Source organism: Mesoplodon densirostris, chromosome 18, assembly GCF_025265405.1.
Source record: "Mesoplodon densirostris isolate mMesDen1 chromosome 18, mMesDen1 primary haplotype, whole genome shotgun sequence".
In the NCBI taxonomy this organism is placed as follows: domain Eukaryota; kingdom Metazoa; phylum Chordata; class Mammalia; order Artiodactyla; family Ziphiidae; genus Mesoplodon; species Mesoplodon densirostris.
Genome location: NC_082678.1, coordinates 50074311 through 50093284, shown reverse-complemented (window position 1 = coordinate 50093284; position 18974 = coordinate 50074311). Strand labels below are relative to the sequence as shown.

Sequence of the window (18974 nt, the reverse complement as noted above, 5' to 3'; positions counted from 1 at the left end):
TGGAGTTGAGCTTGTGCATCTGCCACACAGACTCCCTCCCACCCAGGGCACTGTCCTAGCCCATTTAGGTCGTGTTTGAGGTAGGGGGTTTCTAGTATCAAGTTGGGCACTCGCTGGCCTGTCTCCTCTTGCCCGCGGGGCCTCAGACACTGGGGTTTAGTAGCGTGATAGACCCCTCCCACCACCAGGGGTGAGCAGGTGGTGGGGATGGTGGTGGTATTTACTGAAACATTGTTATTTTCAGGACTCCTCTAAGAGATGACAGGGGCTTCCCTTCCCTCAAGTACAGGGGCTGGAAGAGTCGTGGTCTTCACTTGCTTCATACTTTCGCCAGGTTGGTCTTTCTCCGTTTCACGTCTGCCACCTCCCCAGTCCCTCCCACAGTTCCCTAAGCATCAGAAAGGGCACATGGTCACTTATTTATTTTTGATACAAATGTACATGACACACATCTTGACACTCAGCCCACCACCACCACACAGGTAGAGCCTGGCCCCCGGGACAGAGGTGGGACGGGGAGAGGAGCTGGTGGGCGCTGCCATCTGTCTCTCAGCCTTCCTAGGCTGCAGCCCAGGCTCCAGGGACCCAGATAGCGCAGGCACTGGCCTCTCAGAGGTTACAGGGAGGGGCTCTCGGCTGAGTCCGGGACCCCGGGGAGCCAGCCCCAGGCTCAGGGGCTCAGTTCTCTGCCCCAGCCAGCACGATCCCCCTCCACAAGGGAGGGGAAGAGAGATGGAGCCAAGTGGTTTTCCTGTTACGTTCACAGAGAAAGGGTATGAGTCGGGGGAACAGTGAGGGGAGGCCGAGGGCAGGACCCCAGCTGCTTACCCCGGCAGTCCCTGGCCCCAGGATGGGGGAGAGGGGCCAACGCCCAACACGGGTCCTGCTGCTCTGGTCCCCTCACCCCCTCACAGAACTCCAGGTGGGCCAGGCCTCCGGAACGGCACTGCCGCCCCGCACACTCACACACAGGCACGCAGGGACACTCAGTTACCACAACGTTAAAATTAAGGGGTGGGAGAGAGGAGAGAGAGAAAAAAAGACTTTTCCAGTGTTTGCTGCTGGGGACCCCAGGAACACAGGTTGGGGCCTGTGCCCCAGGCTGGGGCCGTTTGGCATTGAAGGAGAGCAGCAGGGGGCTGGTGGCTACAGGGTGGGGACATCCACAGGTATTATGTACAAGGGGGGATGCCCCCGCTCAGCCCCCAGTAGGGCTGGACTGGCTCATGGGGGTGGGGTGCATGTAAAGGAACCACCCCATTTGGAGTGTCCCCACCCGACCCTTTGCTGAGGGTGCCCCAGAGGGCAAGGGGCTGGGAGTGATGCCTTGCAGGCCCCGGGCACACTAGAGGGGGAGGGGATGCTATGTACAGGGAGAGGTGCGTGGAATGTAGGGGACAGAGGCTCCTGCCACCTCACCTCCCCATCCTTGGGGGCTCGAGGGGGACGGGCACCAGGGCACCTGGCTGCCAGGTGAGAGTGGCAGCACTAAGGGCACTTGTGCCAGCGGCTCTGTTGGGGTGGGGATTAGTGTCTGGAGTGGCCCAGCTCCCATGGCCAGTGAGGTCCCAGGGTGCGGGTGAGGGTGCAGGGAGAGTGGTCACTGCTTCTTCTCTCGGGTGGTGATGGTGACCAGCTGCTTGGCAGCCTTGGCGATGTCGTAGGCGCACTGGATCACCTGCTGAGTCAGCAGCTGGAAGTCCACAGGGGCGCCAGGCTCTGGGGGCACCGTCTTCCGGCACTCGCTCTGCAGCCGGTAGGCGCTGGCGTTGAGCAGCCGCAGGGAGCTGCGCACTGGCTCCAGGGCTGGCCTCTGGAGGGAGGACGGAGGGAGTTGGGCCTTGGATTTCAAACCACGAGCCGTGATATGGCCCAGTGTGTCCATGTCTCCACGCAGGCAGTTGTCAGGTTCTCTGCACCTGCCCCGCCCTGAGGCCCTGCCCCACCCTGAGGCGACGCCCAGTCCTGCTCCCCTCTCTGGCCCCTGTACCTTTGGGAAGAGAGAGGCCATCTCAGTCACAGCCAAATGGATCTTTTCTGAGCAGGGCACAAAGCTGTGGGGGGAGGGGAGGGTAAATTAGGAGGGCTCTCAGGGAAGGTTCCCAGGGACAGTGGAACACTGGTCCCTCTCTTGCCCTCTCTTGCCCAACACCCCAGAAGCCCATACGAGCCTCCGCCCACCTCCATACCTGTCATGCTTGAATTCCTGGGCAGCCCGCAATAATTCCTGAATGTTCTTGGTGACCTGCTCCGTCTTCAGGATGACATCCTCTGTGCTGGGAAGCCCAGGGTCGAGGTCTCCATCCAGGCTTTCCAACTCCGGGTGGAAGTCCTCTTCCTTGCCCAGCTCTAGAAACCTCTTCCCTTCCAGGCTGGGGTTAGAGAGGAGAGAGGGAGGCATTCCAGCCGTGAGGCCGCTTGCCTACACCCTCACAGGCGCTCAGGGGCCACTCACCCCCCTCCCCCGGGTGCCTCACCCCAGCAGCGGGTCCCCACTTTGCGTGTTCTCATAGTCACTGTCTGCGCCGCTGCCATGGCGGGAAAGCTTGCTCTGGAGGGGTACAGGGAAGGGGTGGCAGGTAAGGTGCACGTTCACAGACCACCACCCCCCCGCCCCGCCCATCACCTCCCAAGCACACATCTCATTCAGCCCATCCCTCGGGCCCTGGGGATGCACATTACCGAGTGACGGCTTCCTTCCTGGGAGCACGACAGCAGTGGGGAGGAGGGAGTGAAGGGCACAGCTGAGGCCGACACCCCCTTCCGGACCTGAAACCCAGGTAGGGCTGGAGTCAGTTTCCTCCTCCCCACCACCCACCTTGCAGCTTCCCTGCAGTGAGGCTGGGACCGTGTGTGTCTAGTCATCCTTGTGCCCAGCGTCCAGCATAGAGCCTGGCACTCGCTGGGGCTCACAACCTAGTTGTGGGTACGGACCCACCTCCCCCAGGCCCTGCTTACCCGGTAAAGGCCAGCAGGGACGTGCACTGAATAGATGGCGTCATCCTCCAACTCCTGGGGGTGGCACAGTGGGCGTCATGGAAGGCCCTGCAGTGGTCCCAGCCCCGTCTCCACCCCCCACCCCGAGGCCCATAGGCAGCTCACGGTGCTGTGGAAAGGCTGGAGCCGGGTGGTGAGTTCATCCCCAGGTGGGCCTCCAAAGGGCTTCAGGGCAGAGCCCGGTTCATACATGGAGAAGGCCTGGCGGTCCCTGCGGTGGGCGCTCCCGCCAGGCCCCATGGGCGCGTGCTCCGCTCGTTCGCTGGGAAGTGGGGCTGTGGGCACTGGCCCCGGCGGCTGCCGGATCTGCAAGTTCTCAGCCTGCAGCTTGTGGATCTGAGAGCGAGAGTGGTGTCAAGACACTCCGGAGGGTCCAGGCAGTACCACCACCTCCAGCAGGGGGTAACTCCTCCCCGCACTGGGGCCCTGGGAGGCCCCCATCCTCACCTCCCGCTGCAGCCTCCGGAGCTCGTCACTCAGGCTGCTGTTGACTTTCATGAGCTGCTGCACCTTTGCCTCGGAGGCGGCCAGGGCCTTCTTGAGCTCCAGGTACTCTTGCAGTGTCACCGCCCCGTCCGACAGGTCTGAGGAGTCCATGCTCTGCAGAAGGAGACGTGAGCCGGCCAGTCAGTCCCCCTGTCCCCAAGGCCCCGAGCTACGAGAGGATGGAGCAGGGCCTTGGAGGAGGCAAGGGGAGGGGCAGCGCTCAGACCCGAGCACGGTTGTTCCGAGTGGCACCAGCGCTGCGCAGGGGCTCCTGGTCTGTGTCCTCGTCCGAGGCCACGCTGTCGTAGTCGTGCTGGTCGTCCAGGTCACTCTGGCTCCGCACAGACAGCTCGAGGTTGTCTGAGGGCACAGGCCTGTCACTCAGGGCTCCTACGGCCCACCCATCCTGCCACCCCCGGAAGGGAGCCATGAGCGAGCCTATCCTGGAACAGTGCCCCCACTGCGCCCCCTCCACGCCCTCCGCACCTGTGGGGCTGCTCAGGCTCTTGCCCAGCTGTCTCCGCTTGGCCTCACTGAGAATGTCGATGATCAAGGTGGCGAACTCTCGGGCATTAAAGCGGGCCAACTTCTGTCGCCCCTGAGAGGCAGAAAGGGCCAGGCCGGGGTGAGGAGGCCCTTACGGCTGACACACAGAGATGGGGACAAAGCAGCCAGGCCGTCCGACAGTTGACTTAACCACAGCTAAAATGTGCCAGCCCAGCTCGCCGGGCCAGGGCAGGGGGTGGGGAATGACACAGATTTGGGGTGCCTAGGGGAGCTCTCAGGAAGAGGCTGTAACACCCCCCCAAGAGGCTGCTCACCAAGTGCTCCAAAGAACAGCCTCCTCCCCATTCCCAAATCCCAGAGCCAGCGGGGCCAGGGAGAGGCCTCAGCCAGGAGTGGGAAAGACTCAGCCCAGACAGCAGCCTGCCAGGAAGGGCAGGACCCACAGAGCTGGTGACCCCAGGAGGGGAGATCATCGGCCCAGGCACCCCCGCCCAGCCCACCAGCCCACTCACCTGATTCCGCGTGGCTGAGTATTCAGGGTTAACGGGCAGGAAGGGTACAGCACTGCGCTCCGTCACCAGGGTGCTGTGGTTTTGGGTTGCCAGCCACACTGGGGGGGGAGGGGCAGGGAGCGGATGGTCCGCGGTGGCCAGGCCCACGGGGTGGAGGTGGGAAAGCGAGGAGCACAGCCTTCTGAGCTCCTCCCCATGCCCACCGAGTGCTGGTGTTCAAGAAAGGGGTGGTCTCCGGACAGGGGAAGTAAGGCTGGGTCAGGGAGAGGCCGGTTGGGGACTGACAAACAGGACGAGGCGACTCCCTCCCGCCAGCCCTTACCAACCGGGAGTTTGGGCTGGAATCTGGCTGTGGCCAGGAAGAAGGGATGCAGTGGGCGGAGTGGGACTGGGGAGAGAGCCAAAGTGGGAGGCAGCCAGAGCAGAGCCGCCCCAGTCCAGGGGGCTGGGGGGAGGAGCAGGCTGGCAGCCTCCAGCTCAGCGTCCTCTGCCTGCCTGGCTGGGGCTTACGTGCAGGCCTGCCGAGCAGACCAGCCCCCGGTACCTCTTCCTAGTCCCAGTAAAAGGACCGCAGAGCCACACCAGGTCCCACCCCCTCCCCAGCAGGCAGGCGCGCTGTCCCCTCTGCCCAAGGCTTCGATCCCCTCCCGGCTCACCAGCGTCATTTTCTCTTCGATCCACCTCGTCATACACGTCCATGGCAAGTTCCTCAAAAAGCCGGTTGCTGAGCTGGAGGCGGAGATGGGGACCCAGGCTTTGTCAGATCAACTGGCCCCCCCAGTGCCAAGCAAGCCAGCTCACCGGGATCTTAGAAGATGTCGAAAACGACTTGTGTGTCCCTTGTGCCACCCAGCCCTCTCCCCAGTCTCAGAACTGGCAACTGGGGTAGGGGTCTGCCTGCCAAGCTCCGAGGTGGGAGAGGCAGAGGGAGACCAGAGCAGACTGGTTAGTGCCCAGGTAGCTAGAGATGCGCCACGTGCCCCGGGAGCCTTAGGAGGGCAGAGCCAGGGTCAAAGGCGAGGGGTGTGGAGGTGGAGGACAGGTGACTGAGGAGACTAGAGTGAGGGGCAGGTCCAAGACTTGGAAAAGCGCACCAGGTCAGAGAAAGGGGGAGCCATCGCAGGGATGGGGGCGGGTCAGAGATGGAGGGCAGCTCCAAGCCTTAGGGGCCTGAGTAGACTCACCGCCTGCAGCTTCTTCTTGGCAGCTTTGGCCAACTCGGACAGGTCTAGGCTGTGGACGAAGGAGGGAGACGGGAATGGGGAAGAGGGGAGAGGCCAGACGTGAGCGGTGGCCAGGCCCCCGCCAGTGACCTCCCAAACATGCAGGGATCCCAGGGAGACGACACCCCAGGTGCTGCACACCAAGTGCCTCCCTGCCCCACCCAACCTCCAGAGCCTGTTCCCGAGCAGGCACCATATACCTCTGAGACATGCACTTTTGCCGAGATCTAAGTCCAGAGGAAGGCAGCAGAGAGAAGAACAGGACAGAGGCAGCAGTTACCCAGGAGCAGGGCAGCAACGCCTCCCCACGTCAAGCTCAGACCCGTCTCCGTGCACATGCCAGGCCCACAGTGTACCAAACCCAGCTCGTCTTCCCCCCAGCCCCTCCTCGGCCGGCTCGCTCCTCCTCTCAGTGACCCACTTGCCCCGCACCAGCGGCAGCTCCTGGGGGTCACCTGCAACCTCCCTCACCCTCAAGCCCCAGCCAGGCTTTCCCCAGGTTCTGCCATTCCATCCTCCTGCCTGGTCTTTTGCAACATTTTTTCATCCATCTTCCCGCTTTCAGTCTTGCCCCTGCACCCCTTTATTCACCAGAAGCCAGAGTATTTTTGACACATCTGGCTGCACTACCCCTGGCCTTAAGAACTTTTCAATAGTAACAGGTTACGTACGTATGGCACACTTCAACAAAAAGCTCACTTAAAAATATGCTAGGGAATTCCCTGGCGGTCCAGTGGTTAGGACTCGGTGCTTTCACTGCCAGGGGCCCAGGTTGGGGAATTAAGATCCTGCAAGCCACACGGTGCGGCCAAAAAAATAAATAAACGTAATAAAAACGCTAAATGCTTTGCACGCACTATCTTATTTAATCCTCTCAGAAGCAGAAAGATAGGTACAGTCCCCCTTATTTCCAGAAGCAGTAACTAAGGCTCAGAGAGGTTAAGGAGCCTGCCTGAAGCCACACAGCCAATAAGCGGCAGAGCAGACTCCGCACGTCCGTGTTGGAACCTCTCTGCTCTTGGAGTGGTCTCAGCTCTTGTTGGGGCTCAGGACCGGCCCCTCTCTTGCCCTGTCTCTCTTCCAGTCTTGCTCCTGGGATTCCCTGCCTCTCACATGCTTCAGCTACACAGTCTGCCTGTAGTTCCTGGCACAGCATTTCTGACGTCTATGTCTTTGCCTCTCTTGCTGTACTCCCCACAATGGACTTCGACTGACTAGGGTGCCTCCCCTCTTGGCTGTGACCTCCTTAAGGGTAGGGATCACGCCTGAGTTACCTCTGGGTCCAGCGGCAAGAACAGCTGGCACTGGGAAGGTGGTCGGTTAACATTTCATTGAGAACACATTTACAACACACACGCAAGCAGGCAGACACACCAGGCAAAATCAGACCAGAAAAGTAGCAGGGAGTCTTGGGGTCTCAGAAGAGAGAAGATCTGGGCGTTCAGGGATCCGAGGTGCCCAGGTCTGACCATCCCCATCTGGCCACACTGGCTTCTGGAGAGGGAGGGAGCCTCCCCAGATCCAGGCCAGCAGGCACAGCTTGGCCATCGCAGGCAGCCACCAGGTGGCGCCAGCATCCATCCTGTGAGCTGGGTGAGCACCCCCACCCCCACCCCCCCAACCCCGAGCCTGGGCTCCTGGGGCCTCTTGGATAAGAGACAGAAACACCTCTACTGGCCTTGGGCCCACAGCCCCTGCCCAACTTCTGAGCACACCACAGAGGCCTGGCAGAATCCCAAAGTTAGTCAAACTCCCGGGGCCCACCACCTTTTCACTGAAGAGCAAAAATTTGTCTAAAGATTTTACAGTTGGAGTCAGTGCCACTGGGAACAGAACTCAGTGATCCGCTGCTCCTAGGGGGGCTATTTCTTGTACTCAAACCCCACGTGCTTGACAGCCATGGGGGTTAGGCTGTGCTGGCCGCGTGCTGAGTCAACATTTCTTACCTGCCTTGGGGCCCAGCATTAGGGAGTGAGGACTGGCCTGCGATATGCTTGTGCCTCCAGCCCCAAAGGGGAAGGGGGGCGGGGGTCCCAGGCCCCTAAAGCTGAAGAGTTGGGGGGTGGGGGCGGCTCTGGGGGTCAGGCACCCACAGGGCATCCAGCTGCCTCTGGGAAGGGGCGTCAGGTGGGCACTCACCTGTCCGCCATCTGTGGGATGATGTAATGCCCATTCCTGTGATCTGAGTAAAAATAAAAATGCCAAGTCACTGGTGCTGGGTGGCCTTAGCAGCTGGGAGCCCACCTCACTGCCATGAGCAGGGCTTGGCACCCAGAAGTGACAGGGGAAGGGAGGAGGGCAGGCCACCCCCAAGAGCCCTGGGAACTGGCTAGAAGTTATGCCCACCCCCACTCCCTACCCCAACACGCTTCAGCCCAGAGCCTGCAGCAATTTCACAGGAGCCAGTTGCCTAGCAACGCTGTTCCCCAGCCGGCTTTGTCACCATGGCACCTGCTGCTGGGGTGTGTCTGGGTCCCACCTGCCTGGCCCGGCCAAGCCCACCCCACACTCTGCTCACCCGGCTTGCGTCCACAGAGATAGAAGGCCAACCGGTCAGTGAGCTCATACTGGCACTCGACTAGCCTTTCCGCCAGCTCATGGTGCCCCGCCTGCCTGTGGGGAGGGGGCATGGCTCAGCCCTACAGCCGCAGCCCGCTCCCCACACCCACCCGAGCCTCACACTTCAGCGGACCCTCACCTGGCATAGTCAATGGGTGTGCGGCCGTTAACATCAGGGGAGCCAGGGTCAGCCCCGTACACTACGAGCAGCTCGGCCTGCAGCGTCTGCCCTGCCTTGGCAGCCACATGCAGCGGTGTGGTGCCCTTCTCTGGGTGGAAGAAGTTGGCCTGGGCACCCAGGGACAGCAGGCGCAGACACGTCTCCAGGTTTCCCGTCCGCACGCTCGAGTGGAGTTGCTGTGAGGAGCAGAGTGTGCCACGAACGGGTGGGGGTGGCCCCTCCCACCTCCAGCGGCACCTGGTCCAGGCCCGCCTGGGACTCCTCCCAGCTCCACGGGGCCCAGCTGAAGTTAGGTTGTCGGGGGACAGAGGGCTTCCTACTAGGAGTTCATGCCCACTAATCACAGCTGCAGTCGGTCACCACCTACCACAGCTGTTAACTCTGTGGTAGATGCTATTTCTTTCCCATTTTACAGATGAGGAAACCGAGGCTCTGGGAGGCTCAGAAACTGTCCAGAGTTTTCTGCCTTTCGGGCAGCAGCTGAAGAATTTTAGCCTCGTGGGTCCACTTGGGAGCGGAGGGGCCTTATTCACACCTGATTGCGGCCTGACCACGCAATCTCGTCCCTCCACCGTGCCCACCACGCTTGCCTGACCTGGCTGCCTTGGGGGCCTAGGGGGCCTAGGGCTCAGTGGTGATGGCACTGTGGGTGAGGAGAGGAGAGGCCCAGCCCTCCGCTGTGGGGCCCCGCAAACCTTGCTGAGGTCCTTGGCGGTGACTCCGTCGTCGTCCCGGCAGGGCAGCTTGTGCACAAAAGCCAGCATCTGGTACTTGGCTCTGATGAACTCTGACTTGATGGGGCTGCATGGAGCACGCAGGAGGGAATGGGGAGCAGAGCGGGAGAGGCCGGGCGCCCAGCCACCTCCCAGGCTCCTGCCCCCGAGCGCACAACCGCAGCCACCACCCCTCGAGCCCGACTCACTGGACTTTGTCTTGGGGGTTGGCTTTGCGCCGGCCGCTCTGCACCTGCGCGGGGTCCAGCAGGGAATGCTCCCAGATGGAGTTGGCCCCGTTGCTGGCGAGTGTGTGCACCATCTGTAGGGAAGAGGTGCCAGAGTGAGAATGCCCACTGTGCGCTGGGGAACACCTCCGAGCACCAGGCTGGACACAGTACTAACAGGCCTACTGTGTGCCTGGCACTGCTGCACCCCTACCCAGTCAGGCCATCCCAGCCAAGGATGCGGGTCCTGCTTCGCACTTCGGGTGACATGATGGGCACACCAAGGCTCTGAGACATTAAGCTCGACAGTACATGGCCGAGCTACTAGGTGGCAGAGCTGGGGTGAGAGCCCAGGTCTGTGTGACTCTGGTCCTGGAAGCCTCCTCTCCGTGTGGGCCGGCGCCCGGGTGGAGAGGGTAAGGGTTAGGTTCTGCCCTGGGAGGGTGCTGCCCCCGGAAGCCACGGGATCCAGAGAGCTGTGTATGTGGGTGCGGGGGGAAAACGTGCCGGCGCTCAGCACACGCTACTGGGAAGGCAGAATGGCCCAGCACAGCCTGTACCTGCAGCAGAGTGGGGGGCCAGGCGCTGTGGCGAAGGTGCTTGACAATGGAGATGTGGCGTCCCAGGCTCCGGTGCACACTGCAGCACTCGTCACACACCAGCACACCCCTGCTGATGGAGGCCCAGCCGGGGTCTGCGGGGGTGGGGGGAAGGGTCAGCCACAGCCAGACACGGGCAGGGCCTCCTGAACACCGCCCTGGGCCCGCACTACGCTTAGAACTCCACGCACATTTGCGCACTCAGTCCCCCAGGGCTCTGGGAGCTGGACCAGCGATGAGGACGCTGAGCTCTGGAGGCGGGAGGGGCTCCCATCAGAGCCAAGCCCTTTCCTACATGTCTTTGCCCCTCTGGGGAGGTGTGGTCCCCAGGGCCTACTCGGCGGGCACAGCTTCCTGTCCTGCAGCCACTGCGACCAGTTCCACAGCCTTTCCCCAGGGAACAAGGCTGCCACCCTAGCCCTGCCCCAGGGAGGCAGGAGTCCCCAAGGACCGCATGCCACGCATCTCTAGGCACTCCTGTGTCCGGGTCAGTGCCACGTTTCTCCTACACTCAGGCTTTTTTTAGAACCACTGGCTCACCTGCCTGACCCATCACACCCCTCTGGGGGCTCCCGCCTCTGTCCTCATCCTGGCAGGTAAGAGCCCCTTTCATGACCGAGTCTCCTGACACCACCAGTGATGGGGTGAGCTGGAGCCCCTCTTAAGGGGGATGGAGAGAGCAAAGGAACTAACACTGACTGAGTACCCACTGTGTACCAGTTGGGTGCCATAAGTATGGTACCTCTAATGACTGTCAGGCAAGGTGGGAAATGCTACCCCTGCTTTACCAATGAGGAAGCAGTGTCTCAGAGAGGTTAGGGTGCTTACTCAAAGCCACACAGCTAATGAGTGGGACTGCTGGGATGTGAACCCAGGCATTTAGATGCCGGAGACCATGCCATGTCCACACCAGCTGCTGTTGCAGCCCCAAGTGGGCGCCACTCTCCACTCCTTGGGGAGAAGTGAACTTTAGAAGAAGGGGGACCAGAGCAGGACGGGAACTCCTGGGGTCCTTCTCCAGGGCAGGGGAGATGCCACCCATCCCAGGCCCCTTGGGAGAGGGGGAGGCGACAGCTGCATACAGCTCAGGCTGCGGAAAGGTCACGGGGGAGAAAGCAGCCATTGTGTGGCACTGGAGAGTGGGGGCGGGGAGCCTCTCTCGCAGGACACTGTGCTCTGCCCAGGCCCCGGGCCTGTCTCACGAAGCCCCGTCCTGGCGGGGGGTGAGGGGGTGGGGACTGGCTCTCTGCCTCGCCCCTAGTGCTCATGTTGTCCAGAGGGGCCCCCACCAGGGGAGGGGACAGGCTTGGGGTAATGAGAGCCTCTCCAACCAGAAGGCAATTCTCTTACCCTTCCCTGCAAGGGCTTCTACCAGTGTTCGCCAGAGAATTGTGACGAAACTGAGTCAGGATACAGCCTGAGCTCTGCCGTGGTGAGTGTCCCCTCCATGGCATGGAAACAGGAGGTGAAAGGGGGAGGGCTCAGTTCTTTGGGTCTGGACTTCTTTAGGGATTCCCCCAAAACAGGGCAGAGGGATGCACGAGGCACCCGCCATGCACCCTCCTCGGAGGCTGAGGGGCCCACGAGGGAAGGACCCACCATCTGTGCCAAGAGGGGGAGCCCTAGAGCAAACTTCAGTGTTGGCTTTACCCAAACGGCGAGGCCCCCCAGGCACGGAGAGCTCCTTCCCCCCCACCCCCAAAAACCACTGGGTCAGGGGTCTGCCTGCCAGCCCCCTCCGCCAGCCCAGGCAGGAAGCTGGAAATGACGCAGCCTGAATTCCTCTTGTTGAAATGGTGGGGTTTCCTGTCAGGAGGGAGCCGCCCAGGCCAGGATCATAAATGGGCAGCTCTACGGCCTCCACCCCAAGCCCGTGGCCCTACCGGAGAAGCCAGACCTGGGAAGGCTGGCCAGATATCCAGGGCCAGACCAGACACGGTGAGCCCCTGCAAGAGGCAGTGACCAGGAGCTGGGGAAAGGGGTCCAAGGCTCTACTCGGCACTCTCCCAGCCTGGGGGAGGGGTTCTCCCTCTCTTCCACGGTGACCTGAGATAGGAAGGGTGGGGGCAGGGGTGACTGTCCTGGTCTGGGGTACACTGGTGCCGCTCAGTTCTGGATGACACAGATGGGCCACCTTCCTACCTGCCTCCTATGTCCAAGGGGCCTGGGCCTACCCAAGCAGGAGCCCCCAAGGCCCACCTCGGCCAGTTCCTAAGCCAAAGGGCCAGGAAGGGTTTCTGAAAGTCAAAGGGCTATTGTAATTTAAGGTTAAAGGACCCTTGCCCCCAAAAAGGCTTCCAGGACCAAAGAGGGCAGAAGGGTTAGGGACGTGGTCTCCTCCTCAGTACCCTGCCCACCTTCCCCCTGGGCTTCTGCCTCAGTCGTGGGGCGGGGGGCACCTGGTATGTGTGAGCAAGTAGCAGGAGGGGTCCTGGGAAAATGTTAACCAGCACCAACCCCATGGAGGCCTCTATTGAGGTGAATACATGTCACCACCCAAAGCCACTGGTGACCTCCAGGGCCCGGAGCCAGCCTCTTCTGATCTAGGGACCAGATGCTCACTAGACAAGAGGGAGAAGTCCACCATCTTGAAAGCAGGCAAGAGTAATCCACGGGGACAGAGGTCAGAATGGCGGTTGCCTTTGGGGGCGTTGACACAAGAAAGCCCTGTAGAGTGATAGGAACGCTCTACCTCTTGATCGGAGCTGCGGTTACACAAGTATATACACAGGTAAAAACTTATCAGGCTGAACAATAAGGAAGAGGCACTCTGCTGTACATAAGTTATACCTCAGTAAAAGCAGCAGCCCATCACTCACCCCACCCCACAATCCATATTATGAAGACAAATAAGCCTGCAGGTTCCCAAATGTCCCTAGCTGGTGGCCAGCCTTGCTCACTCAAGGTGCCTGCAGGATGGGCCTCTTGAGGTCTTCACGCCTGTGCCTGGGGCTGCCAAAGCGGGAAGGCTGCCTGAAAGCCTGTGGTGTGAGGCGCAGGCCCGTGACACAGAAGCCAGGACTGTGCGGCAGGGTGAGTGGAGGGGCAGGAAACACATTTTCCAGGGCTCCCCGACCCCTGGCCCTCTCCGGCACCCCCAAGGCAGGCAGGGACACAGACGGTGCCTAATGAGGTGGCACCAGCTGCCAGAGCGGGCGTGCCCTGCCCAGCTGTCTCACAGCGTGCTCACACGTGTCCCGTGTGCCCAGGCCTGCGAGCAGAGGGAGGGCAGGGCCCTCTGGGGTCAGGCTGCATCTTACCTTTCACCTCCATGACCCTGCAAATTAACCAACCACAAAAAGGCCACAACCCCACTCCTAGGGCTGGGACTGCAGGGCTCCTATCACAGTGAGAAGCCTACGACTTTGGGTAGGAAGCATACACCAAGGAGGTGGCTCTGGGCCTGGGCTCCAAACTGCTGGTTTCCCTCAAGCCTCTTACCCGGGCTGCTACAGGTCCCAGACTGAAAATGCCACTCCATGCATCATAGGGTCGGGGTGTGGGGTAGCCCCAAAGAGTCAGCTGGGGTCCTGAGAAGCATCCAGACACTTGAAGAATGCCTGCGATGTGCCAGACACCATGCTAGGTGCTGGGGTGGGGGGATGAGCAAGACTTCATCGGCACCCTGCACACCTCACCATCCTGACCTCACCACCTGCCTCTTCCTGACCTGTATTCTGGATCAGGGAAAAGGATATTCCAGGGGGGCACAAATGGCTCTGTGGGATGAGGACTGGGGGTAGGAGCTGGGCACCTCAGCACAACAGATACACACCACTCCTGCCCATGCCCACTGGACATCCAGAGGCTTCCAGCCAAACAGTCAAATGCAGCAGAGAAAGGACAACTGCCTTGCTAATGCTGCCCGACGTCCTCCTGGCCCAGAATCAGGACCACAGACTTGGAGGTGGAACAGTCCTCAAAAACCATTTCTACTCCAACTTCTTTGCCTCAGAGTTGAGGAAACTGAGACCCAGAGTGAAGAAAGTCTTGCCATGAGTCACAGAGTAAGCTGGAAACAAAGACAACACCAAAATCCAGGCTTCCCTGATAAAGTGTCTGCTAAGCAACCCCCTCCCAGTCCTACCTGCCCTCCCCGCACTGCTACGTCTGCCCAGCCGAGGTGCAGAACAGCCTCGGACAGACAGACAGAAGGCAAGCTCTCCTCCCAGCCCTTCCATCCCCAGACCTGCCTGCAGCTGGGGTAAGGAGAGAGTTTCTAACTAATCAGGGGTAGGGACATCCCTTCTCTCCTCCCCTCGCCCCCTCCCTCAGATAGTTTCTTCAAGGCCCTCTAGACCATGACATGCCCTGAGAGGAGGCCTCAGGGTCAAAATCACCCAGACCACCGTGCCTCTGCCAGGCACCCACAGTTCCCTGTTGGGGTCCTGGTCCTGTCCAAAGGGTGGCTGCAAGTTATGGGCCCACAAAACAGCACCCCACACTCTCACACTTATTTTGCGCCCAGAGGTTCACAGACAACCCCACCCTCCCCCGAGCCTGCCCAGAGGTCTCCCAGGGAGATGGCGCCTTTTCTAAAAAGAAGACGGTCAAGGGCCAAGGCTTTCCTTTCCCCAGGCCAACTGCTGAGCCCCATCACTGGCAGTGTCCTCCCACATCAGAATGGAGCAGCCTCTCTGGGTCACTGATCCTCACTTCCTCAGTAGGTCAGGGGGGGTTTACATCAGCCTGGACCTGACTCTGCTGGGAAGGAGAAGGGAAACACCACGGTAAATACAGCCAGGAGGCAGGCCAGGAAGCCAGGTGGATCCCAGGAATCTAGGCACCCCTCGGCACTGCTCCCTACCCATTTCTGGCCAGACTGGGCTACGGGATGGGGAGGGGTCTGTGCCCAGGCTGGGGTAACGCCAAGCCCACCTTCCAAGTAGGCCTTACTGGGACCCCGTCAATGCTGTCTCGTTGCTCCCAGTCACCAGGCCTGGGGACGCCTCAGGGGAAGATGCCCAGGCTCGTGGTGGCCCTGAACACCAGGCCCTGCGAGGAGCTTTGGGAACCCGGGGCAGGGAGTCCTAGGAGTAGCCACCCCCTCATCTGCTCCCGAGGAAACAGTATCCAGGCCCCCCTGGCCCATGTGCCCAGCTCTCTGCCCCTTGCCCTCCGCCACCCCAGCGGGCGCGCAGACCATGCGAGCAGCAGGTGCAAGACGCGGGGGTGGCACTGAGATGACACAAAACCACACTCGCCCCCACCTCCTAAACCCGGCCGGCCTCTGCCACAGCCCTCCTGCCACCCCAGGCTGGCGCTTCCGTTTGGATACTGAGATGGAAGGGGGGGCAGCCAGCTGCCCTCCTCCCTCATACTGAGGGGTGGGAGGCGGCGCCGGGAATGTCCTTCCTCGCCGGTCCACGGACGCGAGGAAACAGCGGCCCCCCAGGCGTCCCTCCCGCCAAGGACGCGGCTCCGCAGTGGCCCGGGCGGGGGCCGAGACCGGAGGCCGGAGGCCGCAGCCCCCGGCCCGGCCCGGCCCCGCCCCGCCCTCCGGCCCCGCAAGGCGCTCCCGCCAGGCCCCGGCGCCCGCCCGGCGGTGCCTCGGTGAGCGGTCCCGCCCCCGGCCCGGCCCCGCTTACCCGGGGCGCTGCAGTCCGCACACACCTCCGCTCGCGGCCCCTTCCGGGACATCCTCAGCGGCGACGCGGCCGCAGCCCTCTGGGCCAGCGTGGGGGGCGCGGGCGGCGGGCCCGGGCGGCGACGGCCCCTGCAGCCCGGCCCAGCTCCGGCAAGGCCTCGGCTAGGCTCCGCAAGCCCAGCCAACCGTCCGCCCCCGGGGCTGGCCCGGAACCCGCCGTGCCCGCCCGCCCGCTCGCCCTCGGGCGCCCTCCGCCCCGCACCGCCCCGCGCCGCCCCACCGCCGCTCGCCGCTCGCTCTCTCCGCCCCCTGCGCGGCTCCCGGCCGCTCCTGCAGGAAGCGGCGCAGGCCCGTCCCACCGGGGGAGGGGCAGACTGCACACCCGCCCCGCCGCCAGGCCCTGCCTGCCGCGCCTCCAGGAGAAAGGAAGCCGAGAGCGCGGGCGGTAGGGGGCGGGGGCGCTTAAAGGGACCACGGCCGCCGCCAGGCCAGAGCCGGCAGTGCCTCCTACGGCCCAGGCCTCGGCTCCGGCGCACCCCTGCCCCCAGACGGTGTGAGTTTGCCTCACAGCCCCATCCCCTTCATTTCCGGGGACAGTGACCCCTGGGGATCAGAGAAGAGAGTAAGGAGCTGGAGCCCCGGGCTCCCCTTCCTCATCAAGGGGCTGTGGCTCAGGGTACCCGCTGTGGTTCAGGGTACCTGTCTCTGTTTGGGGTGAGTTGTGCATCCTGGTCCCCCATGAGTCCGCCTCTGTGTGTCCAGGTGTATGTGTGGTCACACTCTTGCTGACTGCGCACACCGCCAGCAATATGGACGCCCAGGTGCCAGAGGTCATGCAGTGTATCCCCTGCCACCGGGCTAAAAAGACATCTATCCCTCCTCCATGCTTTCATCCAGAGAGGAAAGAATCTGGGCAATTTTTTTTGAAGACCTCCTGAGGAGTGACCACTGTGCCTGTGTGCAGTAATATCCACTTCGCATCGGTCTTGTATATATCAACGGTGTTTCTGAGCCACCAGGGGTGTGTGTCCAGGGCGTGTGCATATAACATACAAGGACCTTTTTTGTGGTGGCCTTTCTTCCTGGACTTCACACTGAGACTCATTGGAGGTGGGGGGGCGGTGGACAGGGAGAGAAGGCGCAGGCCGCACGTTGGTGCACCCCTGGACTGAGCATGCTCCCCCATACACGTGTGCCCCACGTGCACCCAACCCCCATCCCTGCAGTAGCAAAAGGCCAGAGCTCTGTGGGGAGAGGGCAGAGGGGCCCAGGCCCAGGACCAAGGGACAGGTCAGTGATGACACGATTAAGGGACGGTTCCCCAGATTAGGGGAGGGTTCCCCAGCGGCATGTAGTCCTGCTGTGTAACAAGGGAGCAGGAGGGGAGTCCTTGGGCAGGGGTGCAGGAGTTGGTTGATTTTATCCCATTGGTGCCAGAGCAGCAGTGACTTGTGGGTGGCAGGCTGCTTCCCTGGGGGAGACAAGTAATGTTCATGAGTCACACCACCCGAAATATATGCAAAGCTGCCTCCATCGCCTTTCGCTGCAGCCCAGATTGACAAGTTTGTTTGAGATCGCGATCCACGAGGTATATTTATAATCGCACCTTAAAAAAAAAAATCTTCTTGCAGGCACCCCCTCCCCCCATAGCCAGCAGCTCCTCTGGCAGGGTTTCTGCGAGCTAAGATACCTCGCGGGGGGGGGGGGACGGGGGGAGGGAGGACACCACCTGCCGCCCTGTGCTGCACTCCACCGAGGAGTCCGTCCGTGGGCTTGGTGGCCCCATCCCTGGCGATGGGAGGAGCGGCCTGGCCGCTCTTACTGGGCGCACAGCCCACGAGCAGTGGCCGCCCGTTCACCCCCGATCGACCCCCAGCTATGGAATTTCATTTATTAGAAGTCGAGGCGGCTGCTGGCAACCCCATTGCTTGGCTGTCTTTGTTTCTCTGCTGTGTGGGCGCGTCTCGAGCACGTGGCAGCTGGAGCGCGCAGGCCGGAGGAAAAGCGACCTGGGTTTAGAGTCCAGGGCCGCTTGGCAAAAAGAGAAACTCCGGCTGCCCAGAGGATAGCCCCCCCGCCCCAATCCAGGCTGAGCTCCCCGCCTCCTTAAGCTCCAAGCCTTTTCAGGGGAGGAAGGATAAGTCACCCCGTTCCCCCCACCCCGCTAGCCCCATCTCCTGGTTGGCCCTGGGACTACCTGGGAGTGGCCGAAGCAGGGATCCACTCTCCAAACTTTGTTCCCGAAGCCACCAGCCCCGCCACAGACGAGCTTCTGGGCCTGGGGCTAGAGATAAAAGGGTTTCAGAATTTCCCTTTGGAGACTTTGCCACCTCAGGAAGCAGGGCAGTTAGAGAGATCACAAAAACACTCTAAAAACAATTTAATGAGGAAATGTACAGGCATTCTCCCGGCCACTCCTAGCCGTCCCTTCCCCGCTCCAGCCTCCTCCCCAACTCTGGCAGCAGCCACGACACTCTGCTGACCCCTCGTGGTGGAGGTGGGCAGCGGTCTCCGGCTGCGGGAGACGCCAGCTGGCTCCTCCCAGCCTGGAGAAAGGGGCGAGGCGGTCCACTTCTCCCTCATCCTTTCCCGCCGTGGCCTGGCACTGCAGGGTGTGGAGGAGGAAGGACAGAAGACCACACAAAGAAACCTGAGAGAGGCTCGGAGAGTTTGCAAGCTTTTGCTAGCACCTCCCACAAAAATGTTTCCTGGATTGTTCTAAGTAGGACTGGTATGGAATCCCTTATTCCTGTCTTGTTATAAGGTGGGCTCAAGAAGGCACTGTGCCTGGTCCCGCCACCTGTCCCAGTCCGCCGGGTTGGGGGAGGGATGCGCCATTTCCAGGGCAGTCACTATCCTCAGCTCACCAGAGGAGGTAGTATTTAGTGTCACATTTTAGAGGTGAGTGGTCCGAGAAACCAGAAAATTTAAGCAATCTGCTTAAGGCCAGGCAGATAGTAAGGAGGAATTCAAACTCAGGTTCTCTCAGACACCCCAGTCCCTATCCACACCAGGTCCTACCAGCCCTTGCAATAGGCTGCCCCAGAGGGCAATTGCACTTTTATCACGGCGCCTGCAGGCACCCTTCTGGAAAGACCTCTCTGCCCTGGGGTTATTCAGGAAGGAGTTAGTCTCCGGAATCAGTCACTTCCTCTCCAGAGGGGACCACATGGGGTGGAGGTGGGGAGCTGCCACCTGCTGCTGTCTCTGCCCAGCCCCACTCTGGTCCTTGCAGAGGACAGCGTATGGGGGGAGGGGTCTGTTCTCCCAGCCTTAATAGACATTCTCTTTCCAACGTCAAATGTGGAAGATGGAGTTTAATTTTAAAAGAAGGCAGGGAAGACTCCTATGCAATATTTCAGGTGCCAGATTCCTGGTTGCTC

The 18974-nt window shown here is 61.5% G+C and overlaps 1 protein-coding gene across 1 annotated transcript; it reads right to left on the bottom strand.

Moving 5' to 3' along the window:
- Positions 1–1381: 1381 nt before the first annotated feature.
- On the bottom strand, positions 1382–15835 carry GIT1 (GIT ArfGAP 1). The gene is made up of 20 exons (XM_060080763.1): positions 15593–15835; positions 9966–10099; positions 9388–9500; positions 9161–9266; positions 8424–8641; positions 8244–8338; positions 7865–7907; positions 5687–5735; positions 5159–5231; positions 4503–4600; positions 3970–4081; positions 3710–3843; positions 3445–3597; positions 3103–3333; positions 2959–3012; positions 2683–2769; positions 2478–2551; positions 2190–2372; positions 1991–2054; positions 1382–1813 (listed from the first exon to the last, which is right to left on the bottom strand). The coding sequence occupies exons 1-20, from the start codon at positions 15642–15644 to the stop codon at positions 1601–1603; spliced, it is 2286 nt and encodes a 761-aa protein (XP_059936746.1). The 5' UTR covers positions 15645–15835; the 3' UTR covers positions 1382–1600.
- Positions 15836–18974: the final 3139 nt, after the last annotated feature.